The 26,062-nt window shown below is 52.2% G+C and overlaps 1 protein-coding gene across 1 annotated transcript in view; it reads right to left on the reverse strand.

Moving 5' to 3' along the window:
• Positions 1-6,492: 6,492 nt before the first annotated feature.
• AOAH (acyloxyacyl hydrolase) overlaps positions 6,493-26,062 on the reverse strand; it is a 103,867-nt gene continuing 84,297 nt past the window's right edge. The window contains exons 16-21 of the mRNA XM_070425221.1: positions 24,164-24,336; positions 22,613-22,671; positions 22,477-22,536; positions 20,607-20,703; positions 15,347-15,423; positions 6,493-7,066 (exon numbers count right to left, since the gene is read on the reverse strand). Coding sequence (XP_070281322.1) covers positions 6,938-7,066; positions 15,347-15,423; positions 20,607-20,703; positions 22,477-22,536; positions 22,613-22,671; positions 24,164-24,336 — 595 coding nt within the window. The 3' untranslated portion in view covers positions 6,493-6,937. The remainder of the gene's footprint in view (positions 7,067-15,346; positions 15,424-20,606; positions 20,704-22,476; positions 22,537-22,612; positions 22,672-24,163; positions 24,337-26,062) is intronic.

The following is a 26,062-nucleotide window of genomic DNA, read 5'->3' on the forward strand; positions in this document are numbered from 1 at the left end:
CGCATATACACATGCAGTTTTTAGTTTCACCACCAGATGGTGCCAATACTTCTCTGGTAGGTTATGCTAATGGTATCCTCTCAACTGGCATTTGGGAAACATTGAAAAGAATTGGTTACGTATGCTCTTAACCTAATTAAGGTTTTATTATTATTAACTCATCTCTTTATGTAGTTAAAAATGAATATAAACATGTAACAGCTTTCAGAACAACTTATGCCCAAGAATGAAGCAGCCTGCAGTGAACGGAGAACTACTTATTTTCCTGTAACTGGACTCACTTTAGTTTGTACAACTTTCAAACACCAGCTTCTACAAGTCAGATCTTTGTGGTTTTAGAGAGGAAGGGAAAGGACTAGAGAGATAGAAACATCAATGAGAGCGAATCAGTGATCTGCACGCCTACTGGGCATGGAGCCTGCAACCCGGGCATGTGCCCTGACCAGGAATCAAACCTGGGAGCTCTTGATTCATGGGTGGACGCTCAACCACTGAGCCATACTGGCCAGGCCACATAAACTCTTTTAACATAAATGAAATCCATACATAGGCAGTCTTGATATGCAATGAAGTGGGCCTAGGGAATTCATAAATTAACACTAGAGTGAGGATGTCACATGGGTTCATAATCCCATATCTGAAACTCTTCGGACAAGGTGTGTTTTGAAAATTCATAATGTTTTGGATTTACAAAGTGAAGAGGGTGCATATACCAGACATTATGTAATACTCCAGGAGGGTCTAGGGCAACTCCATATAATCAAACATTAATATTTCTGCAGAGAAACATAAATGCTCACATAAGTGGATTAAAAAGCAGACTAAATGGCCTCAGGTCAGGTTTTGCCTACAGATGATTTAGGAAAAGGCTTTGGTTGTTGGAATTTTTTGATTTGGGGGATGTGGATAAGGCATTGTGGAGCTGTATTAGTTGCTTCACCTGTGCTATTGCATTTAATTCTCACAGACACCCAGGGAGACATGTAAGGATATAAGAACATAGGGAACCTGAGGGTCAGCTTGGTTAAGTAACTCCCGAGGTCACATGGCAGAGCCAACAGTCCAACCTTGGCCTGACTCTAAAAGGCAAGATGCTATGTTGCTTCCCACATATACTCAGATTATTAAATATTCCAGAATAACAAAAGTACTTTAACTTCCATGCCCATCTTCTGCACTGTTCTTGATTTTTTTGGGGCGTCCATGAGAAAGAATAAGATGACAGTAAACTCTCCCACTGACAGTAACGCCCTCCCTGGCACCTTCACAGTCGGCCTCACCCGGCTGCAGGGGGGGTGGGGTTGAAGAGCGAGCAGCCAGCACCCCGAATGTCCGACTTTCCAGTGGTGAGAGATTCCTGTTGGGCGCTTGGTCCGCACAGCTAATCAGCCTCGATGTTGTCTGCAATAAGAGCCGACATCTACTTGATGTCTCTCCCTTCCTTCGCAAATTTTTCTTCAGCCTGGCCTCCCACAAAGGGATTGTGCCTCTTCGAATGGGGACACCAGAAGCCACTTGGCTTAAGGTTGTCAGTGGGCCAGGGAGAAACCACTGGCTTTACATGTACATTTCCCCAGGATAGGAATGAATCGAGATAATTACATTTAAAAATTTGCTTTCAAGGTAATTCATGAGCCAGGTGCCTATTTCGCATCCTAATGATCTTTTATTATCCATTTTCTCTTTTCCCTTATGTTTTTCCCTCTTCCAGATTATAATATTATTTGTACCCCAAAGTTTAGGAGCTCACAGGTTTGTTGTTGTTTTTTTCCCCCCCTGATGTTTCTTTCTTGTAATGAAACCAGTGGCTTAGCAATTGCATGGACATAAAACTCTTTTTATATGCCTGTAAAAAGATTATAAGCCACAAGACACGGTGAAACATCTTACTGGATTCTTCCAGTGACCTTTTATAGACTTTCAAGATTTGCTAGGAAAATGATTCATCATAGGCGTGCCTGTGTGTATATGTCATGCTTAAGGTACTCAGCCTCCCTCCAACTTATTTTTAAAAAAATAAATAGCATATACAGGCATTCATGCATTCACACACCTAGCTGCCCACCCGCCCATAAAATTTACAATGAAGTGCACAAATCTTAAGTGTTCCATCAGCTTTTAAAAAAATATATTTTAAATGTTTTTATTTTTTATTGATTTTAGAGAGAGGAAGGGAGAGGGAGAGAGAGAGAAAAAAAATATTGACAGGCTGCTTCCTACACGCTCCCCACTGGGGATCAAGCCCGCAACCCAGGCATGGGCCCTGACCAGGAATCGAACCAGCCACCTTCGGGTGCATGGGATGCTGCCCAACCCATTGAGCCACACCAGCCAGGGTCCTTCCATGAATGTTCATAAGTGTGCACACCTGTGTAAGTCAAGCCTTTATCAGGATAGCTCCATCACTCCAGAAAGTTCTTTCACAGTCCTCCCAAGGTTCCTGCCCTCCAGGCAAACACTTAAAAAAACTTTTTTTCATCATAGATTAGTTTTACTTGTTGTAAAATTACATATAATTATACAGTCTATGCTCTTTTGTGCGAACTGCTTTTATTGAACATAATTCTGAGACTCACTCTCGTTGTGTGTGGCGGAAGTGTCTTGTATATAATTGCCGAGTAGCATTTCATGTGTGTACCTGTTCTCCTGTGGATGGACATCTCGACAGCATCTTGGTTGCTTCCACGTTCGGGCGATTACAAAGATGCTGTAAACATCGCTGTGCAGGCTTCTTTTTTAAAAAAATATATATTTTATTGATTTTTTTCAGAGAGGAAGGGAGAGGGATAGAGCAGTGGTTCTCAACCTTCCTAATGCCGAGACCCTTTCATACAGTTCCTCATGTTGTGGTGACCCCCAACCATAAAATTATTTTCGTTGCTACTTCATAATTGTAATGTTGCTACTGTTATGAATCGTCATGTAAATATCTGATATGCAGGATGTATTTTCATTGTTACAAATTGAACATAATTAAAGTGTAATGATTAATCACAAAAACAATATGTAATTACATATGTGTTTTCCGATGGTCTTAGGCGACCCCTGTGAAAGGGTCGTTCGACCCCCAAAGGGGTCGAGACCCACAAGTTGAGAACCCCTGGTATAGAGAGTTAGAAACTTCGATGAGGGAGAAACATCGATCAGCTGGCTTCTGCACACCCCCTACTCGGGATGTGCCTGCACCAAGGTGCATGCCCCTGACCGGAATCGAACCTGGGACCTTTCAGTCCGCAGGACGACACTCTGTCCATTGAGCCAAACCGGTCAGGGCCCTGTGCAGGCTCTTCTGTGGACACAGGTTTTCAGCTCTTCTGGGTAAATACCCAGGAGAGGGATTGTGCGATCCCATGGTAAGAGTATGTTTAGTTTTATGAGGGGCCTGGTCTTATTGTGCAGACAACGCGGACTCCAGCCGTGTGGGGAGCAAGGCATGAGAGCAGGCGTGGCTTGGAACTCGCCATGTTGTGCAAACATGATCTTACTTCATAAAGGCGGTGGCCTCGTGGCTAGCAGCGTGGCGCCTGGCGCCAGACAGCCCGGCTTCGGCTTGGAATTCCTGATTCCTGAGCGTCAGCTGTGCCTCCAGCAGGTCACCGGGTCACTCTCTGTCCTCGTTCCCTTTCCGGGACAGCAGATACTCATAATCTACATCCAGCCTCTCTGAGCACCATTAACGTCCAGTGGTGCTGGGACACAGGTGTGATGGCTCCCATCTTAAAGAGACAGTCACCTGGAACAGAAGCTTGACAAGATCCCAGAGCGTGGAATTCCCGCCGCCTGGGCCCCGACGGGTCCCCAGCGCCAGGAGGCAGCGGGCAGAGCTGTTCTCCCAGGAAGTGGTGTGTGTGGAGTCGCCACTTACTCCCTCCAATCCCGCTGCCCCCGAGCAGCCTCCCTCCGTGTCTGGCTCCAGCGGACATTTGCAGAAGTTCAGCGTGGAGGTCACTGTAGAACATCAGTGCCTGCGGCTCTGCGGAGCCTGCGCTAAGGGTGCCTCTCCGAGGGGGGGCGCAGTCCTCGGTGAGACCAGGACCTGCAGGTCTGAAGCCACCTTGGCTTCGGGCTGCAGGCAAGCCCTAGGGGCACCCTCCCACCCTGGGGGCACCCTCCCACCCTGGGTGCCTCCTCCCACCCTGGGTGCCTCCTCCCTCCCTGGGTGCCTCCTCCCGCTGTGGGGAGCCAATATAGGATTAAGCCTGGGATTGACCTGTTGGCAAAGTCACAAACAAGTCCCAGCTTAGAGGGCACAGTCCTCTTAGCATAATTAGAGTTGACCTTGTGACTCTCCCTAGATCTTACCTGGGAAGCTAATGGGCTGAGGGAAGTGCAACAAGAACAAAAACAAGTGAAACTCACAAGAACAGTGTAACTATGGAAACCACTACCTTATTTACCTCTGACTATAAAAATAAAGGCTCAGCTTGCCTCAGGATCTTTCTCTGTGGCCTCAGCCAGGCACAGGAAGATCCACGGAGACTAAAGAAAGCTAGAGAGTTCTGACTCCGTCCACACCTTTGGGGACCCCTGGACCCCCGGCACCCCGCCCTGGGTGCCTCCTCCCACCCTGGGTGCCTCTCCCACCCTGGGGGCACCCTCCTGCCCCTCTGTGCATTTTAATGATTGAGCTTTGTGAACCGTGAGCTCCATTTGCAGAGCTCTGAGGCAGCAAGGGTTCCTGGAAATGCTCCCCGCAATTCACTATGACAAAACGGCCAGCCAGGAGCACAACGCCCCCACCCAGATCCTTGCACGCCCCGTTGTGTGCTCTTCACATCTCTGCGCATCCGCCCACCCACAGGCTGCGGGCGTGTAGAGACCATTAGGTCCTGATAATGCGGTTTTAGGAAGTGACCCAGGAGCAGCCTCCCAAAGCCCTCTCCCACCCCGTCACCCAGCAAAGGGGCAGATTAAAAGAGCCCTTGTTTGTGGGACTGTTTGTGCTGGAGCCTCGGCCACGGCAGATGAGAGGGTGTTATCCTGCCGGGCAAGCACGGAGCCTGCGCTCAGACCTGATGAGAAACGCAGGCTAGTAGCATGTTGCTGCGAGTTCGCCAGGAAACCACAGATCGGCGGGCGCGCACGCGGCCGGCCCAGGCCAGGCGCCACCTTTGCCAGGCGGTCCCACCAGGAAAGCCGTGTTGGAACCAGGATTCCGGAGACCCCGGCTCACACGCAGGACGAGGAGGGGGAGCCCAGTCTCCATGTGCCCGGCAGCTCCTCTCCTGACCCTGCTGCTGGGTGTGCCCCAGGCGGGTCCGCGGAGCACACGGTCCAGGGCTGCTGACAGCCATCGAGGGAAGAGGAGGCCCCGGGGTCAGAGACATGGGGCTGATGGTGAGCGGGACAGACGTTTCTCAGCAGAACTCCCCCCCGGGACTCTCCAGGAAGCAGGGACTCGGCTGTCTTCCCCACGATTAGCCCGAGTTCCTCTCCAAGCCCCCACCCCGCCCATGCGGCCTTCCTGCGTCAGGTACCCCTGGCCGGCTGAACAGTTTAACTACAAAAATAAAACAGGATTACGAAGAAACCCGTTGTGATGAAACCAAATATCCCCCTGGTGCGAGGATTTTGAAATACTAGTACGTAAGCCCGGGCATACGTTCATACATGTGCCCCTTTTGTACGGGCTCTAATACCGACAGCTGTTTCACAGTCCTGTGGCCAAAATGATATTTCAAGACACAGGCAACCCCCACTACTGGCGAGTTCTTATCGGTGAACTTATCCGTCACCCCATGTCAGCACCCCGGGCACTCTTGTCATCTGAGTGGCAAACATGCTCAGTCCCCTGACCCGCATGTCCCCGTTGAGGTGGAAGGAGGCAGATTTACTGCCGCGTTGTGGGCACTTTTATGCTTTTTGTTGGTGATTTCTCGGTGACGGTGTCATCCAGGGGCAACGCCAAAGGGCCGCCCGAGTTTCTCAGTGCAGGTCGGCGGTGGGCGCCTCAGGGAGAAGACAGGTGAGCGGGCAGGGTTCTCTCATGTGCGTCACCCTGCTGTTGGCCCTGGGTTCAGGGTTAATCAATCAGCTGTGCACCGCATAAGGTGTCTTTGAATAGCAGCACCCACAAAACAAGGCTGTGCACTGATCGCCTGGTGACCTTGCTGTGACCCAAGGCTGGCACAGATGTCACCTGTGATTCTAGGTCAACCTGGAAGCAGAGGTTCAGCACTTGCTAATCGAGTGTCCAGGCGACTGTGTAGATTCTACACTGTAGGACAATGACTGCCCTGAGTAGTAAGAATTCATTGTACCTGCGACAAACGCAATGACAGGAAAACATTTCTGACAAAGGCAGGGAAAAAGGCCATTGTGTTCTGTGTCCTACGTTCATAACCAACGAGGGGGTCAGTGCCCTGGCGCACTACGACCCGGGTAAGCTGCCAGTGTGCTGGCATCCTTATTGTTTTTCACCACAATTAGCCATTCAAGGGCGCAGATGCTCTCTTGCTGAGAATGGCACCCAAAGCTCTCTTTTTCTTTTTAATTAAAAAAATTTACAAAATATGTTTTTCTTGATCTTAGAGACAGAGGAAGGGAGAGGGATAGAGAGATAGAAACATCTGTGAGAGAGAAACACCCATCGCTGGCTGCCTCCTGCACGTCCCCTGCTGGGGATGGAGCCCGAAATCCGGGCCTGTGCCCTGACCGGGAATGGAACTATGACCTCCTGGTTCACGGGCCACACTGGCCGGGCCCAAAGCTCTTTATTGAATGTGGTAGGAGGGTCAGTGGGCGGGGACCTGAACCCAGAAGCTCAGAGCCACACTGTCATTCCGATGCGCTCCTTGAGGAGAGAAAAGCACTGCAAAGGGGCTTTCGGGAGAGGCCTGCGAGTCTGTGGCACAGCAGCCCTGGAACTGCGCGCCGGATGAGTTTACCCAAGTTTCCGTTTCCCTAAGTCCCCCAGGAGCCCATGTTCCCGGGGGACTCAGTGTCCGCCTTGGTCTCCAAACACCTGTTCAATCTGGGCGTTGAACGGATTCTCCTTCCCCAGGGCCTGGGGCCACTGCAGCCGTACCTTGTCCCACAAGTCCTCTGCCAGCAGCAGCGACGCCACCTGTGAGGAGAAGCAAAACAGAAATGACAACCCAGTAAAGACTTCTCCGGCAAGACCCCCTCTCTTCTTCGTGTGGTGACATGCTCTGGATGGTCCGTGATTGCCACCGTCATTCTTTGTATGATCCCTTCCCTGGAGAGGGTGGGACCTAGCGCTTGGTTCTCACTCCAGTGAGGACGGAACATTATGTAAAGCCACTCTGCCACCGGCGACCCTCCCTGTGGCCCTGGTGAAGCAGGAAGCCACCTGGCAGGGGGTGGAGGGTGCCTCCTGCTGACATCCAGCCGGAGCTGGTCCTCAGTCCTACCTCGCAGGGAAATGAATTCTGCCCACAACCCACGTGAATCTGAAAGCAGCTCTGCCCCGGTTGGGTCTATGGATGAGCACGCTGCCCGGGGCCACACCTGGACTTTAGCCTGTTCAGTGCCAGGCCCTCCTCACTCACAGTGACTGTGAGATAAGAGATGGATATTGTTTCGCTGCCGAACTTGTGCTGATTTGTGATTTAGTAATAGAAAACAAACAGACCCTGGCTGGTGTGGCTCAGTGGATAGATCGTCAGCCTGCGGACTGAAGGGTCCCAGGTTTGATTCTGTTCAAGGGCACATGCCTGGGTTGTGGGCTTGACCCCCAGTGGGGGACGCACAGGAAGCAGCCAATCAATGATTCTCTCTCATCATTGATGTTTCTATCTCTCCCTCTCCCTTCCTCTCTGAAATCAATAAAGACAAAAAAGAAAACACACTCCCCAGAAGCCACTTGTCCATTTCTCCGTGGACAGGTAACACTGCGGCCTAGAGCCTGGGTTTTGGAGCTGAGCCCATCGGATCCTTTCCTTAAGGAGCTCCCAGTCTAGTGAGAAAACCCACTGTGCAAATGGGCACCAGCGAAGCCACGGGAGGGGATGTCTTCGCCCGGAAGGGGAAGAGGTGCAGACTCTGCTGGGGTGGGGTCGGGGGGGGGGGGGGGGGAAGGGGGAGGGACAGGGCCTCTGTGAAGAGGGTGATGGCAGAGCTGAATTCTCAAGGAGGGGTTCCCCAGGGGATCCCGTGGGGATCGGTGCGATGGTGGAGGACAGCACGTGCACAGGGCAGAGGTGGGCGGGCCTGGCGTGGGGACGATGGTGCTGGGCTGTGAGGCCGGACAGGTGCAGAGGCAGTGGGGACCTGCGGGCGCAGGGCTGGAGGCCGGGGGGGCCTGTCTCCGTGCCTCGCTGCCCATCAGGGTGCTCTCTGTTCGTGATGCCAGCAGGATCCATCTGGTGTCCAGGCCTCTGGCTCCTCCTTAGCGAGCCTCTGACGAGCAGCCTCTCCCGCAGATCGCACCTCGTGCACGCAGCAGCCCAGCAGCCAGCCTGCGCCCTGGTGGCTGGGTCCTCGCCGGCGTTTCATGCCGGAGGGCAGGGATGTGGTTGCTGAGGTCTCGGAGGCGAGCACGCTGTTCGGGAAGGAAGCTCCGGGTTGTCCCGACTTTGGGCGGAAGCACACAGACATGTCTCCCGTGGGCAGGGCCCCACCGTTCCAACGGCAGAGCCAGAGCCGCCAGCTGCCCGCGTGGTGCCGGCAGCTTCTCTCACTTGCAAAAGCGGGGGGCGGGGGGCAGAGAAAATGATCTGAAGACCTCTCTGTCTAAATTGTGTTACAGAGCTTAGCAATTGTTAGGAAAAACGAGAACTGAGTCGCTGCATTAGATATCCCCAGGGTATTAATGTGTTTCTGAGCCTGTGGAGGTGGCCCCCAAATCCCAGCCACCGGCTCTGTGATCTTGGTCAGATCCATGTGGTGTCCAACACCACCCCCAACACCACACACACCACATACCACATACCACACACACATTACACACACCACACATACCACGCACACTACACACAGCACACACACAACATGCACTGCATATACCACATGCCCCCACATGACGTACACCCCACCACAACACATACCACATGCACTACACACACCACACACACATGTACCACATATACCCCCACATGCCATGTATCACATGCACACAAACACCACACATATATACCACACACACATACACACACCACATATACCACATACCCTCCCATACACATGACATATACCACGTGTGCGCGCACACACACACACACACACACACAGGCTGACTGTGTAGCCAGCAGCGTTCCGGGAAGGGGATCGGCTCAATGGAGCATCAGTGTCTTTGAAGACGGAGGACTGGCCGGTGGCCGTTTTCCTGCAGTTTCTCAGCACAGGGGCCGCCGCCAGGTCTGCCGGAGGTCACTGCCTGTTCTTTTCTTTATTGCCTGTCGACCTGATGTGCGTCAGCTGTCTTCCTAACGGTTAGGTGGCGCCACGCCTCCGGGGTCATCTACCTCCCCGTCTACATTAACAGGGAGGAGACGGGGTGAGGAGCAGGAGACGTTAATGACGGAGCCCAGATTTGGGCATGTGGTCGCTGCTTGGTCTGAAAGCAATTAGTGGGCGGTCCCTCTCGTGGAGATTAAAATATTCATGCGTGTGCGCTGCTGTGACACCCGTCTCCAGTGAGAGTGGCTCTGTTATTACTAGACGAGAGGTCTGTGCTGAGAAGACCCACAATGCTCAGTCCTTCACTTCAGAACCACTGCTGAGCACCTCCTGGGGGGTCTTAGCACCAGCCTCCGCCTGTAGCTCCCACGATGCGGGCACAGGGCGTGGGGAGGGCTGCCCTCCTTCCTCTCCTTATCCAATGAGCCGTTCCTCCAGCACAAGTAGCGTTTGGGCTTCCTTATTCAGACTTGACAATAGTGAAGCAATACCTAGTCATCTGAGGAAAACGTAAAACACTGAAGCAAGAAGAGAAAAATAAGTCATCTGCAATCACAATAGATTCAGACACTATTGCTGTCGGGCATGGAGCCTTTCTGATGTACACACACACACACACACACACACACACACACACGGGATCCCTCTGTAAAGACGATTGTATGATCTCCGTTTGAGGTGTAATTTACACGCAGTAAACGGGCTCTCTGGCAAGCAGTGCCATGGGTGTTGACAAATGCGCAGAGTTGAGCGATATGCCCAGGGCTCTCACCCGCTGCTGTGTGCTTTGCTCGCATCACAAGCACGTTTCTGTCACTGAAGGTAGATCGGGTCACTGTTTATTCAATGCGCTGCATTCCGTCAGAGGGGTGCGAGCTGGCTTACTCTTCCATGGAGACGTTGGCCACCCGCTCCCTCCATCTGTCCCCCGGGCCGGATGGAGACAGCTTCCTGGCGGGGAGACAGCAGCGCAGGTGGGGCTCTCGACCGCCAGCTCCCTAACCCGGCCGCACACGGCACGGGATGAACTTTGGCCCCAGGACGTGCGGAACGGAGGGGTTCTGGTTCAGTGGGACCTTCTGGTCAGCTAAGCGAGGCCCTTTGGGTGTCTTCCTTGGTAGTTGACCCTCGCGGGGCCGGCTGCAGGGCCCAGGTGGCTGCGCTGGGTGGTGCTGCCTGTGTCAGACGTGACTGCCATTTCCAGCCCGCATGGCCCTTGGTCACACGCGTCCTCATCTGACGGTCACTGGCGTGTCTGCAGGCACCCGTGCTGTCTGGGTGCATCTGGGGCCACCGCCACCCCTGTCTGCCTGCTGCTGCAGCTCGGACAACCTCCTGGTGCCAGGCCACGGGGTGATCCTTGGTCCACTGCGGAGGCTCCTCCTTGACCTTCTCATAGGAGCGGTGACAGAGCAGGCGACCCGACACCCCTTGTCTGAGAGGAGGTTTTGGCGAAACAGCGCTTTCAGGTTTTACTGGGAGCCCGCGGCCTCCAGGACGCAGGCGTGAGTCATGGGAGGGAAGGGCCTGGTGCAGTGTCTGCTTGGGCCCTTGGTGACGCCTCCAGGTGGCCTCCAGGACTTCCCTCCCTCTGATAGCCACGTTTCCTTGCTCGACCACATTTGTCCTTATTTTGGATGTAAGAAACGTCCAAAGCTGTGGAGAATTCTGTATGAGATTTTATTTGTGTCGAGCTGACGACACTTGCCAGGAACAAGCTCTCAGATGGTCCAGGGAACCACAGCTCTGCAGTTGCTTTTATGCGTTTGGGATTAAGGAGGGAAGTAAGGAGGGTTACACGAGGGTGGGAGAGAGCAGGTGGGGACGGATTACCGGGCAGTTAAGATCATGTGCTCTCTCGAGGGTGGTGCACTGCTATCAAAGGCGCGTTAACATGTGCACAGAAACGGGGACAGGGTCTGGACAGGGCTTGCTGACGGGAAAGGCAGACCTGTCACTAGGAAGTTATATGCCTGGTGGCCGCCCACGGGACCTCCCACAGGAATTTATGATCCGATTGCGCTGTGAGGTGACTTCCTGGAGGACCCGTTTTTTAGCCACATGATGGCGGGTCTTCCTAGGAGAGTGCCTGGTTCTCCAAGCAAACATACGATGTTACAATAAAGCCCGTTCCCCTGCTGGGGGGGAGGGGGCACGGGGGTGGGGGTATCCCAGCTCCTGTTTGCTCTGAGGCACAGGAGCTGGTGAGGGGCACTTGGAAAGGTCGGAGTTCACTCCTTGGTTTGCATGACGTCCGTGCCGTAGGAGGGGGTCCTGAGGCCAACTCTGTTCGCTTGGCTCTTTCACGACGGAGCCCTAGCCGGTTTGGCTCAGTGGATAGAGCGTCGGCCTGCAGACGGAAGGGTCCTGGGTTCGATTCCAGTCAAGGGCACATGCCCAGTTGTGGGCTTGATCCCTAGTAAGGGGGCGTGCAGGAGGCAGCCGATCAGTGATTCTCTCTCATTATTGATGTTTCTCCTTCTCTCTCCCTTCCTCTCTGAAATCAATAAAAATATGTTTTAAAAAAGGTGGAAAAATGTGGACGCCCATAGCTGCCTGTGGTCTAGCTGATTCATGAGCACCGCCTCTGCCGGAGGGAGGGAGGGAGCATGCAGGGGGTTCCGGAGGCTCCTCTTCAAGGCTCCCGCTCGCTTCCCCCTGAGCTCAGCACTGTGTGTTACCTGCTGAAAGGGCATCCTGAGTGCACTTCCTGGGAGCTCCGTAAGCCCAACACGTGCCACACTCCTCCCCAACGCACCGCGTCCCTGTGCTCTTCACCTCAGTGGCAACGGATCCTCTCTCCAACTTCCCAGGAAGTGCCTGCTTAGCATTTCTCCCCTCTACCCACACATCCAAGGAGTGACGGTGCCCTGTTGATTGAGCTGTCTGAGTCTCTCCAAGGCAAACCACTCCTTCCCCTCCACTACCTTTGCTCAGGTTCTCTCTCTCTCTCTCTCTCTCTCTCTCTCTCTCTCAGTCTCCTTCCCTGTGGACTGGCCCCCCCACTAAGCCATTTTCCACGCCGCTACCACAGGTATCTTTTTGTTGTTGTTGCTGTTAATCCTCAACTGAGAATATTTTTCCATTGATTTTTAGGGAGAGTGGAAGAGAGGGGGAAAAAGAGAGAAACACCGATGTGAGAGAAACACATCGACTGGTTGCCTCCTGTCCACGCCCCGACCAGGGCCCAGGCTGGGGAGGAGCCTGCAACCAAGGTATGTGTTCTTGACCAGAATCGAACCCAGGAACCCTTGGTCCGCAGGCCGACACTCTATCCACTGAGCCAGACCTCGTAGGGCCAGGTATCTTTCTTGCTTAAAACCTTCAGTGGCTCTCAGTTCCCCACAGGAGGAAGGCCAAAGCCCATCTAGAACTTAGGTGGCCTGGGCCCTGGATGCTTCTCCTATTCCTCCCCCGCAACCCTGGTGCCATGTTCTAGCGGCACCAACGCTCTTTCACCGCCTCCCACGTGCCACGCTCTCATTCACACCCAGGTCTCTGCCGAGGAAAGCCGCGGCGATCACCCCTCCCCTCTGTCCTTCCCTGCCTATTTCGAGGTCCCTCTGATGCCCCTCCCTGCCTCCCATCCCCCACGATGCCCCACAGTGTCTGCTCGTGCACAGCGGAGGCATTTTCCACTTCATGTGTCATTATCTGCTTCCTTGTCACCCTGTCACTCTACACTAGGACCTCCCCAGGCGGCGGGGGCGGCTTCCTGTTCGCTCTCGGATTCTCACAGCGTTGGATGTCGGGTCGGCACTCGCACATTTTTAGATGACAAGTTGCAATCTGGACTGTGCAGCTTAATATACACGATAGATAAGCAGGCTTCGGGCACTGCTGTCCACGGGCACCAGGCGTAGTGGGGCTGCCCACTGGTGTCCGCTCCCCACCCACCACCAGCATGTGCGCAGATCTCCCGATTAACAAGATGATGGCACACGCCGGGTTTCAGCTTTGACTCCTTTTTCAATAATTGGTTGCAGGCAAAGCTGTCCGAGTGTAAGATAAGGTCCCGTGTGACAGGCCTTGAGCCCTAATGTTCGAGGGACAGCATGGCTTTTGTAATGGATCGGACAGATTTGTCCCAAGGGATAAAACAAAGCTGTCTCCAACCCTCTTCTATTTAGTTTGCTCTTTTTAATTTAATGATTCTTTTTAAAAAATATATTTGTATTGATTTCAGAGAAGAAGGGAGAGGAAGAGAGAGATAGACATCAATGATGAGAGAGAATCATTTATGAGCTGCCTCGTGCACGCCCCCTACTGGGAATAGAGCCCGCAACCTGGGCATGTGCCCTGACCAGGCAGGAATTGAACCATGACCTCCTGGTTCATAGGTCGATGCTCAGCCACTGAGCCACACTGGCCGGGCTAGTTTGTTCTTAACTAACTCCCTCTCTGACCATTTCTTCATATCCCTTCTCTCTATCAAATCAGAAGAGTAGAAGGTACAATGCTACGATGCACAAAGAATGACAAGCACTACTACCTAAATATTGCTGGACAGAAGGTCTCCACATTATTCCAAAACCAAAGACAACTTTTTTTTTTTTTTTTGGAAAGGGGCAGACTCTATATCTAACCAGCTTCTAGCTCAAAATTCTCTTGGGTCACAAGATCCACAGGAACGTTAGATGTTCTGAGATGCTTTGGATTTATTTATTTTTGGTTATTTGTGAGATGGGCATTGGATGCTCCCTGTAAATCTACCCAGCACTTGTGGGACTCCCCTGTGCACGCATCTGTGCATGGAGGAGCACCCTCCTTTTTCTGTTAGCCCTGCCGTGGGTTCCTCCCAGAGCCTGGGCAAGGTGAGCTACGCTCCACTCACACTCCTGAGGGGATGCTCAGCCCTCGCTGTGGCCTGGCTGACCATCCAGCCACGGCCACAGGAGAGGACACCAAAAGCACTTCTCAGGTTGGACCCTGGTCACTGCCACCCCATCCTCACCTAGGCTGAGTCAGAAAGGCTAGTGTGGTGGAGGACTCTCAGCTTTCACAATTTTGAAAGTGGCAGAGCGACTTCCCTACCACTTCTTTTATCCTTATCCTATATAATAAAAGGCTAATATGCCAATTGTCCCCTCAACCCACCGGGAGTTCAACCGGGAGTTCGACCAGGGGGTGGAGCCGGCCAACTGCCCACAGCCCTTCCCCCTGTGGGCTGCAGCCCCTCCCCTCAGCCGGCCCCGCCCCTGATTGATGCCCCCTCAACCCAATCGGGCCAAAGTCATGCACCGGCCTCTAGTTTTTAAATAAAGAAGCATCATGAGTCAGTCCAGATGAGTGACAGATAAACATGGAACTTCCTGGGTTGAAGCCAGGATGATGAACGGGGTGGAGGCAGAGAGGGACAGAGTCCTGCCCTCCTGCTCCCCCTGCTTTCCTCTCACAGTGTTCGTTCTAGAAAGATCCACAGAAGAGCTTTCTCACAGGTCTCGCTTTCAGGAATCCTTGGGATCTGTGTGTGTACCTGACCTGTGTCATGTTATGGAGGCCACGACTCTGCCCCTCTCTGCACTGACCCCTGGAAAGCACAGAGCGAGGTGATAGGCATCTCTCAGAACTTCCCCCACACGTTACATGAGTGCAAACTGTAGACATTTAGTCAAGAGGCCGGGTATCATTTCCACCTTGTTTTCCCTTCCTCTGATTTTCCCTTTACTTTTATTGACTCTTCTATCTAGCCCAGTGGTTGGCAAACTGCGGCTCGTGAGCCACATGCGGCTCTTTGGCCCCTTGAGTGTGGCTCTTCCACAAAATACCGACTTCTGTGCATGGGCCACGAAGTTTCAGTCGCACTGTACGTGCGCGCCCGCACGTGGTATTTTGTGGAAGAGCCACACTCAAGGGGCCAAAGAGCCGCATGTGGCTCACGAGCCGCGGTTTGCCAACCACTGATCTAACCCATGTATGGAATGCATAATTATATTAAAAAATAAGCTAACAGGTAATTGTCAACAACCATGGTATGACGGCTCACCTCATTGGGGTGGAATCCATCGACGGGTTCGAGGAGCTGCCAGGGCTGCCCGCCTCTCTTCTGCCACTTCTTTATGACTGCAGGGCACACACACACAGCCAGAGGGTTAGAGCAGGGACTGTCGCCAGAGCTGCCCGCTGCCTCCCGAGCCGGGCTCACCACCGGGCTGCCCATGAGACGTTATCTCGTGTTGGGGGAACTTTCTGAACAGAGATGATCTCCCCACTGTGTGGTTGTTGTGCGAGTGGATGTGGTTGTGTGGCGGGGCCAGGTGAGCTCTGGAATATTCGGCACCCATTCCAGTCCATCTCGCTTCCCAGTGGCCAGTGGGGCAGCATCGCAGAGGCAGGAGGGGGAGCACACGTGTGTTAACACTGCCTTTCACGGCTGCCATTTCCACACCTGCCTGCCTGTGGCAACCCGTCATCATCAAAAATCCTACAGGGTGTCGGAAATATGATTACGTACAACATGTTGATGATCTCAACATCACAACCCGAGTGATGAAAAGCAATACAGCCGTCCTTCACCAGGGGTGACAGGCCCGGAGTGTCTGTTGCTCGAGGCAACAGTATGTGAACCCTACACGGTAGTAGCCTCTGAGAATGCCTGAGGGAAACTCACATCCTTAGAGAGCCTCCCAGGAGAAAAGCCTGGAATCTGCTGCCCCAGAGTGGCCCCGGTGCTCACTTCCCGACACCGGGTGCTCACTTTCCAGAGATGGGCGCAGGCATAGCTAAGGTTCCTCCAGTTCTTCCCTCTTCAGCCCCCAGAAAACTCAAGGGCAGGGACCTGTGCCCTCTTTGTTTCTCCCCCTCTCTTTTTTTAAAAATGTTTTTTTAAAAATTGATATTTAGAGAGAGAAGAAGGGTGAGGGAGAGAGAGAGAAACATCAATGATGAGAGAGAATCATTGATCGGCTGCTTCCTGTATGCCCCCCACTGGTGATCGAGCCCGCAACCCAGGCATGTGCCCTGGCTGGGAATCAAACTGTGACCTCCTGGTTCATAGGTCAAGGCTCAACCACTGAGCCACACCTGCCAGGCCCTCTTTGTTCTTCATGACCGATCATGAATGACCTCTTGGGATGTGTCACATGATGTATTTTCTTTACCTGGGAAGTCAGAGAGATTCGGCTAATGACCTGCTGTTCAGAAGGCCAATAGACGTCCTGGGAGGAGATGCATAGACCACGTGTGGCTCTTTAATGGCCAGTAACACTCTCAGGTATTTAAGAAGGGAAATCCACATGCTGGTCTGCACCATGAGGTCATTGGTTGTTTTTGTAGGTACATGGCAGGATCTGAGACAGGGGTGTGCTCCAGAGGCATTGCCATGGAAGCAGACGGTAGTGGGCAGTGTGTTCCAGTGGTCAGTGTGGAAATGGCCTTGTCAGCCCAGTGGCATTTTCCTTCCTCTGTGGGAGGTGTGGCGCAGACGAGGATAAGGCCCTTGCCCGCTCAGATGCCCTTTCCCAAAGGGGGGAAATCGCTGCCTCTGTGTGGCTCATGGCCATTGGGGGTGTGGTGAGTCAGCGAGAGACGGAGAGTCTCTGGAGACAACAACCATCTTTCAGGGCCGGCGGGGTGTCCCACTGGAGAGCAGATCGCTCTTGTGCCCACCCTCAGGGGGCAGGCCCTCAACTGAGATTTGCTCTGTCGCGCAGGGTGTGAAATGGTGAATTTCACATTAAAAAAGAGGCTATCGATGATGCCACAGTTCAAATGCAGCACAGAAAGGAGAGATTTTCATGGGACTGTGAAGACTGCAGGTTTGATAAGTGGGTCTTCATTTCTCATGAAAGGAGTCCACAGTGATAGATGCATTTCTACCACAGCTTCCTCTAAGGAACTCAGCGTGGTCCACAGGTGTGATTAGTGATGGAGCTGAGTTGGACATGGAAAGAGAATAGCCTGGCTGGTGTGGCTCAGTGGTTGAGTGTCGACCTAGGAACCAGAAGGTCACAGTTTGATTCCCGGTCAGGGCACATGCCCATGTTTCGGGCTCAATACCCAGTGGGGGCGTGCAGGAGGCAGCCGATCAGTGATTCTCTCTCATCATTGATGTGTCTATCTTTCTCTCTCCCTCTCTTCCTCTCTGAAATCAATAATGAAAGAAATACATAAAAAAAATAAAGAAAGAGAATAGCATTTGTTCTCCAGGTCTCATGAGCCCTGGGAGATGGTAGCAGGTGCTTCACGCGCAGAGGTGACCGTGGCGGGTGGTGGGGAGGGGATGTCCCTACGCTGTTGAGTCCCTACACTGTTGCAAGGTGCCTCCATCCTTACATGAGCCCCGCTTGCCGTTATTGCCACGTTGCTCAAAAGGAAAAAAAAGCTGTGTGGCTATTTCATGTGCTCGAGGTTGCAGTTACTCTGGGTCTGAGTCGGGACAGGCACACAGTTCTATCCGGTTGTAAATTCTGGCCTTTTCCTGGAAGGGCACATGCACCCCCACGGGGTAGACCAGATTGCCAGGCGGTGAGCTGCCAGGTGCGGGGAGTTCCCCACAGAGACGGGTCTAGGAGCGATGGTCCCTCTGCCTGCTCTGGAAAATGCTAAGCTTTCAAGGTCAAAATTCCCTTTGCAGTAGCGGAACTTGGGGCGTAAGTCAAGTTCTGGATACAGTTCCTGGAAACTAAATAAACTTCCAGCTCTTTCAGGCAGACACTGGGCGCCTGGATGTTAAATGTGAAGTGCTGCATCAGCTGATCCCAGGGTGGATCCCGGCACCGGTCCCTCTGCCTCCACTCTCCCTCCCACCGCGTCCGTCTGTCTTCCCCAGTGCAGTGTGCATGGACTTCTCGTGGAGAAGGCGAGGGAGGCCCTCTACCCAGCGGGATCGTCCTATTTGTTTTTGTCAGGAAATTACAAAACCTCAGGAAGGTCCTTGAACTGTCGATGAGGATCGCTAAGCACGAGAGATAGAGGGAGGCTTCCCAGCGAAGTGCCCACTGCCATGTGGAGAATGTTCAGGTCTAACTGGACTTTTTTTTGTTGTTGCTTTGTTACTGCATTTATTGCTGTTCTGAGGACAGGAATGGGCTGATGACCTCTCCTGGCAAGCATCAAGGTTATCAATGGAATGCTGGCCAGCACTGGGCCAAAGGTCAAGGTCTTCTGGCTAGACCCTTTGTGAAGATAAGGACTGTTCTGTTTTGTTGAGGGCTATATCCACAGCACCTACACCAGGGGTCCTCAAACTATGGCCCGCGGGCCACATGCAAATAGAAATATTGTATTTGTTCCCGTTTTGTTTTTTTACTTCAAAATAAGATATGTGTAGTGTGCATAGGAATTTGTTCATAGTTTTTTTTTTTAAAACTATAGTCCGGCCCTCCAACGGTCTGAGGGACAGTGAACTGGCCCCCTGTTTAAAAAGTTTGAGGACCCCTGACCTACACAGCACATGGTAGCACGTAGCAAAAACCTGATGCCTAACAATCTTAACCTGGCAGCATTGTAGAGCCTCATTTATTAAATTTTAATGTGCATGGGGTTGTCTGTGGACTGTTATGAAGTGCAGATTCCTAGGCCCCAGTGAGAAGCGGGGCTGGGGTTCTGCATTTATAAGTAGCCCCCAGGTGGAGTGGATGCTGCTCGCCCTACACCACGCGCTGGGTAGCAAGGGTGTGATGGCAATGGTACTCTTTCCTGGGGACCGGCAGTGTCCCAGACACGGCATTGAGGGGGGTCACATGTTCCTGTAACCATGGCTGAGATGTGTCCCACAGATATGACTGCCCCCTTTTCAGGTCTGGGCCAAAGCATTCAGAAATGTGCGGGGACCTGCCTGTAATCCCAAAGGTAACAAAGCACAGAGCTGGGGGCTCCCTCGGAAAGTGAGGACGTTCCCTGTGCATGTTAGACGTTATTATATTTTAAATAACTTCATCTATGTTCAAGGTTGACGATGATCAGAGATCCCTTGGCGGTATATTTGTTTACAGCAGGAATTCATTAATGAGTCGTTAGCTCTGCATTTTAATGCGAGGCTATCCATCAAAATGTCTCTCCTCATGAGAGAAATCGGTCTCACCTAGGCAGGAAATCTAGTTAAGGGCGATCAGTCTTGTTGAGAAGATGTTCAGAGTTGAAGTACTAGACTCTGCAATGCAGCCATGTCAGCTAATGTAATCTGCGATGATTCACACAGGCCATCTGCTTCCCCCCTGGCTGCTCAGGCTGGGAGGGCGGGTGGGGAGACAGAGATGATAACCTCTGAGGAGAAATGGTCCGTCCTGTGCGTGCATGGCAAAGCTTTTCATTAGCGCCACCCCAGAGGTCAGTCCATCAACAGGAGGCGTGTCTCTTGTACAACAATTGCTTAACAATAAACACGAGACTGGAAGGATTAAAGCCAATCAAAAATCATTTTTTTCAGCCAGGCTGGCATGGCTCATTGGTTGAGTGTTGACCTATGAACCAGGAGGTCATGGGTTCAATTCCCTGTCAGGGCACATGCCTGGGTTGCAGGCTCGGTCCCCAATGGGGCGTATGCAGGAGGCAACTGATCAATGATTCTCTCTCATCATTGATGTTTCTCTCTCTCTCTCTCTCTCTCCCTCCCTCTCCCTTCCTCTCTGAAATCAATAAATGTTTAATAATAATAACAATATTCAGAGTCAAGGTGCGAAGGAGAAATGGTAGCTCTGGGACCATGCCTACTGCCGTGGCCACGCCTCAGTGGCCCCTGTGTCTGGACAGAACAGCAGCAGAGAAATACTAATGTTCTTCCCAGGAAGCTGAGACCCGGGCTGTCCATCCTGCCACAGGCAAATCTGAGGTCATCCCTTAGAGACTTGGATTCATTTCTTTTTGTGCAGGGCCTGGGAATCTGCATTGTGACGAAGTAGGCAACTCAGTGCCCACTGTGAGAGGCACTGCCTTAGCCCTCATCCCTGTCACACTCATCTGTAGCCCACTGGTAAGCAGATGCTGCGATACTGGCCAGAACAGAGGTGATTCCATCGACCTGCTGGCCCCCTGCCGAAGCGTTTTCCACCTGGTCGCTGGCTCTGTTGTTTGAGGGTTTCTAAGGTGACGGTGAAATCAGGCGTGATGCTGAGCTGCCGCTTCCCAGGCAGAGGGCCGCACTCTGCCTTATTTCAGTGCTGGAGCTATTAGTGTGTGAGGATGTCAGGGGAGACCCCGTCCAACCTGCTGCCTCCGGGTTTATACCTGCCCTGGGCAGGCTGTCCCTAGCTCTTGTCTGTGTCAGTGAAGATAAGGTGTCATCACCTTAGCCAAGCAACACTTACTTTCTTGGAAGTCAAAATCCACATAGTAAAGACGGAAGCTGGTAAATTTCTGGCTGGTGGCAATCTTCTTCAGTGTATTGGAGAGTTGTGCTGCTCTCTGAATGCAAGAGAAACGGGAGAGCTCCATGAAACCTAGGCCTTGATTGGAGTGAGCGGGTGATGCAGGCAGAACAAAGAAATGGATGTCCCCCGTCCCCCCCCGCCCCCCAGCTGTCCTCACAGAGCCACTCAGCAGCTCCATACCCTGACTTCTCTCCTGCCCACGGCCAACGCGCACGCAAACGGTTAAACTTCATTAGGAACCAGATCGGCGCAAATGAAAGCAGTAAGATACTACTCTCCCCAGTGGGATCGGCGAGGCGAAGATGAACAGTCGTGATAATGGAGACGAGCGCCCGGGGATCGGAGACCCAGAATGCCAGCCTGTTTAACCTTTCTGAGAGCAGTTCAGCAGTTTGAGGGTCTCCTCAAACACAGCTCGCTCTTAGACCCAGGCATTTTTCTAGAAATTTGTCTTAAGGAAATAGACATGGCACACAAAGACACATGCACACAAAGACACACGCACGCACACACACACACACACACCCATCCCAATGCTGTTGATCACAGTGAACAATTGGAAACCTCTATGACCTGTAGGCCCAGCTCCAAGGGATGAAATAAATCATGGTACATTCCTATGTCGAACACTCTAAAATGATCGCAAGGTCAGGATGTGGAGGGATAACGGCATACAACACGTGTGTATTCTGAGACTGTGTAGGCCAGTGATGGCGAACCTTTTGAGCTCGGTGTGCCAGCATTTTGAAAAACTCTAACTTAACTCTGGTGCCGTGTCACATATAGAATTTTTTTGATATTTGCAACCATAGTAAAACAAAGACTTATATTTTTGATATTTATTTTATATATTTAAATGCCATTTAGCAAAGAAAAATCAACCAAAAAAACGAGTTCGAGTGTCAGAGGTTTGCCATCACTGGTGTAGGCACAACCCCAACACCTATGAAAGTGATACTGGAAAGACAAGCACACGTACTAGCTTTGGGTGGTGGGATTTGGGGTGAACTTTGCTACTGTTCTTGGTGCTTTTCTTAACATTCTCCAAGGTTTTTAAAAATGGAAGTATAGCCAAAACCAGTTTGGCTCAGTGGATAGAGCGTCGGCCTGCGGACTGAAAGGTCCCAGGTTTGATTCTGGTCAGGGGCATGTACCTTGGTTGCGGGCACATCCCCAATAGGAGGTGTGCAGGAGGCAGCTGATCGATGTTTCTCTCTCATCGATGTTTCTAACTATCTCTCTCCCTTCCTCTCTGTAAAAAAATCAATAAAATATATTTTTAAAAAATGGAAGTATATTTGTACAAGGAATTCAATGAGTTTCTTACAAGGAAGAGGCTCATTTTCTGCGGAAGAGCTGCGTGGGCCCCGGACTCCTGCAGAGAGGAGAGGAAGGTTCTGGGGCGCCGGTCCTCCCTGAACTTGGGGGGACTCAGATCAGGGCCTCACCTCGCTCACTTCTCTCTGCCTCTACAAACACGCCTACAACGGGCTCTCAAAGGTGTGTGTGTGTGTGTGTGTGTGTGTGTGTGTGTGTGTACACATGCATATGTACATAGGAGAGAGACAGTCACACATATACAGTGACTGACAGACACGGTAAGAGTGACAGACCCAGAGGAGGTGGAAGGGCAGAGGCAGGGCACCCCACATTCCCTGGCCCCGTCAAGCTCCCCAGAAGTCTGATGTTTCTGTTCTCCAGCTTGGGGGCCAGCACGCTGCCCAAACCCCATCCCCAGTGCAAACACTGCAGCAAACGCAGAGCAAGAATGACCCAACATGCCGCTGAGCGCCTGCGCCGGGCCTACCTGCGAGGTGAGCGTCCGGAGGGTCTCGTTGGCTGTCATCCAGCTGTGGCAGGGGCTGACCTGGGGGCGGGAGGACTGTGATTACTGGGAGCACAGATGGTGAGGGCGGGGCCTCGGGCCAGGCAGGCCAGCTCACCTGAAGGCAGCTCAGGAAGGCGTACAACTGCCCGTAGGTCACGTCCCCGTTCAGCTGGCCTGGAAAAGAGCGAGCCCAGATGTGGCAGCCAATGGGACACTTAGGGTGGCCCTGCTCCCCTCCCCCCCCCGCCCCCCCGCAGAAGGCTGGCACGCCCAGGGACCTGCCCTGATGTACAGTTGGCATGTCTCTTAGGAATGCCCGTGCTTCCTTTCTTTCTGGACGCCCTAGACATTCAGAGCCGGAGTGGGGAGGGGCTAAGGAGTTTGCTTCCTCCGTGAGCTGTTAGCACAGCAGGGCGGGCCCGAGGGTCCTGGCCGCATCTGGACGCAGGTGGAGGGACGCCAGGGCCCTGGAGGGACCAGAGCATCACCAACAATGGACTTGGTCCCACATGGCTTTCTCCTGGCAATGAAGTGCCAGGTCCCCAGGGGGACGGGAGCTCTCGGGGGGCAGTTGACAAATCCTCCTGAGCAAGTTCATGAAACCCCAGGTCTGACCAGTGACCCCTGGTGAGGGCGGGCAGGGCAGTGCGCGTGTCTGAAGGCTGCCATTCGCCGCCCTGCGTCGGGGGCTGAAGGCCTCCCCAAGTGCATGGGCGGCCAGGGAAGGGGGAGGCAGCCACCACATCCCTGCACGGCCCAGCGAGCTTATCTGAGCCCCGAAGCGTAGATATGCTCCACACTGATTATTTGGTGCAAATTAGAGAGGCACCAAGAGTGAAGATGACAGGCATGTGCGGGAGGTCACCTGTAAAGGTCAGCTGCAGGGGCAGAATCCGTGGGGGCTGTTTCTTCTCCCACGTCTCCGCTCCCCCCTTACAGCATCCCCACCCCCGAGGCACCCCCACTTCCGAGCTGTGGCTCAGACACAGAACCTGGGTCCCCCCCACCCCCACCACTCTCAAGGGCAATGGCTGGTGTCTTACTCATTAGCACTCTCTCACGCTCCAAAAAGTAAAGAGAAATAAGAGGCCCTATCTGGGAGCGAAGAGAGAGATTGAAGGTGACGGAACGGCCTTATTTCTCACTTGCGCCTCACATCAGTTAGGCTGAACGATAGATTCAATTTTCTTGTCAGAGAGGAGGAACATTATCTCTCTGCCGCAGACGGCGAGAGTGTGGAAGCCAGAACCAGCCCTCCCAGGGCTGCGGGCGACGGAATGCCATCTGGCCACCAGGGGGCACTCCCCACCGAGATTCAGAGAAATCCTCCCTCTGACTAGGGCTTTCTGTCTCTTGTTTGGGCTTCATCAGCTCGTTTTTTAGATCTCATCTTCAGTGAAAGGAGTTTCCTGACTGAGACGCTTACCTTTCGATTTGTCTTAATTCTTTGTCCACTACTCCTGCCCCTTCCAGCTTTGGACCTGGTTCTGCCCACCATTGGATCCTGACCTCTAGACCCTGCAGCTGGGGGCGCTTCCCTGTATCCGTGCTGACGCATGCACTGCGGTGGCATGTTAGGTGTGTTCCTACGTGCTGTGAACTATCTGCATTGGAGCTGTGTGCACACTGACATCGTTAAAGCGTAACAGGATCTTCAGAACAATACCGAGAGGATGGTATCTGCTGTGCAAATGGTCCCAGAGGAAGGTCCCGTCCGGCAAGCCGTACAGAATCACGTGGCTGCCCTTCGGCAGGCGGGCGTTCAGGTACTTCAGGGTCTCCATGACCTTGGAATAGAATTGCTCAGGAGTGGTCATTTTTGGGACTGGGTCACTCCCCCTGTTGGTTAAAAGGAACAGGAAAGATCTTACCAGATTACAGCACAGATGCATACACGTTCCAAATCCCCGCCCCCTGAAGGCCACCCCATGAGGCGGTTCCTGGTGCTATTTGGAAAACGTTTCTGGCTTCCCGATTCCCGTGTGGTTGGGTTGGCCATGTCACTGGTTTGGTATCTGAGTTGTGAGGAGAGACGTATGTCATGGTTGGTGGTATGAGAGCCTCTAAAAGCTCCATTCCTTTGCCATGGGTCTTGGCAATGTTCTAAAAGCAGTGACTTCACCCATCTGAGTCCTGGAACAGAGTCATGTGATGATTCTTGACGGACATGTAGTGTGACTGGCATGTGAATGTTTGTTGCTTTATACTCCTAAGATTTTAGGGGCTGTTTGTTCCTGCAGCACAGCCTCACCTATCCTAACTGAGACACACAGTTCGTGGAATCAAAGGTGTCCTGGACTGATTATGATTTGCTTGACACTTCAAGGTCTGCAACTTGATCTCTAAAACTTCCCACCTGCATTGCCGGTAGGGAAACAGAATGTGTGTCCACAATATCTCTTTCCAGTTGAACTCTCATGACTTTCCTGATAGGCTGCTCTTTCAGGCGACCCCCCTGCCACGCTGCCCACCCAAGGGCATTCCATGTTGCATCTCCGCCTTCCTCTTCACAGCAGTGCTGTGCTCTATAGAGATTATTGGAAATTTTAAATTGTATTTTTTTCTTCTTGCTTCATAAGCGTTAGTGGAAATAGAAAAAGGAAGTTTTGGAACGTAGTTATCAGAGCGCTGACCTAAAATGAAAGACTTTAAGACAAAGAAGGGCAAAGTAAACTGAAAGTAACAAAATTGTAGCTTCAGACATTTTTTGAATTTAAGCTCGTTGACGTACTTTCATTTGGTTTAGGAAAAAAACAGAAATAAGGAGTGTGTGAATGTATTCTAGAAATATATCATGGAAAGTTATATTTAAATTCATTTCTTTTTTCCAAGTTAGGTTTGGAAGGCAAAGTGTAAATAAGGACGCTGGAATAGTTTTTGGCTTGAAGATGTAAATTGTTCGTCTTTTTGCACAGCTGACTTTCCAGCATATTTTGTAGCTTTTGTGGGTGGGCAGTGATTGGAAAAGCCTGGGAAGCTGGGCTAGCTGAGGCCACATTGAGCAGAGTTACCATGAGAAACGTAGGTTCCTCTGCGGAACGTTGTTTCTTGAGTTCCGGACAGGAAAAGCCACCTTCCAATCGTGACCTTCATGCACGTAGCAAGTGTTTACGAAGTGGCTGCGTGAGTTTAGAGCAGTGGTTCTCAACCTTCCTGATGCCTCGACCCTTTAATACAGCTCCTCATGTTGTGGTGACCCCCAACCATAAAATTATTTTCGTTGCTACTTCATAACTGTAATTTTGCTACTGTTATGAATCATAATGTAAATATCTGATATGCAGGATGTATTTTCATTGTTACAAATTGAACATAATTAAAGCATAGTGATTCATCACAAAAACAGTATGTAATTATATATGTGTTTTCCGATGGTCTTAGCGGGCGACCCCTGTGAAAGGGTCATTTGACCCCCAAAGGGGTCGCGACCCACAGGTTGAGAACCGCTGGTTTAGAGGTTGAGAAAGAAGCACCGGACTTAGGAGCTTTAATGAGCTCACTTGGCTCCCTGGTTATCTGCTCCACCTTGACGGCCAGGCAGATGGGGAGGTGTCGCTGCCATCTG

This window comes from Myotis yumanensis, unplaced genomic scaffold, assembly GCF_028538775.1.
Source record: "Myotis yumanensis isolate MYYU_CA2020_CCGP unplaced genomic scaffold, mMyoYum1.0.hap1 SCAF_9, whole genome shotgun sequence".
Taxonomy (NCBI): Eukaryota; Metazoa; Chordata; class Mammalia; order Chiroptera; family Vespertilionidae; genus Myotis; species Myotis yumanensis.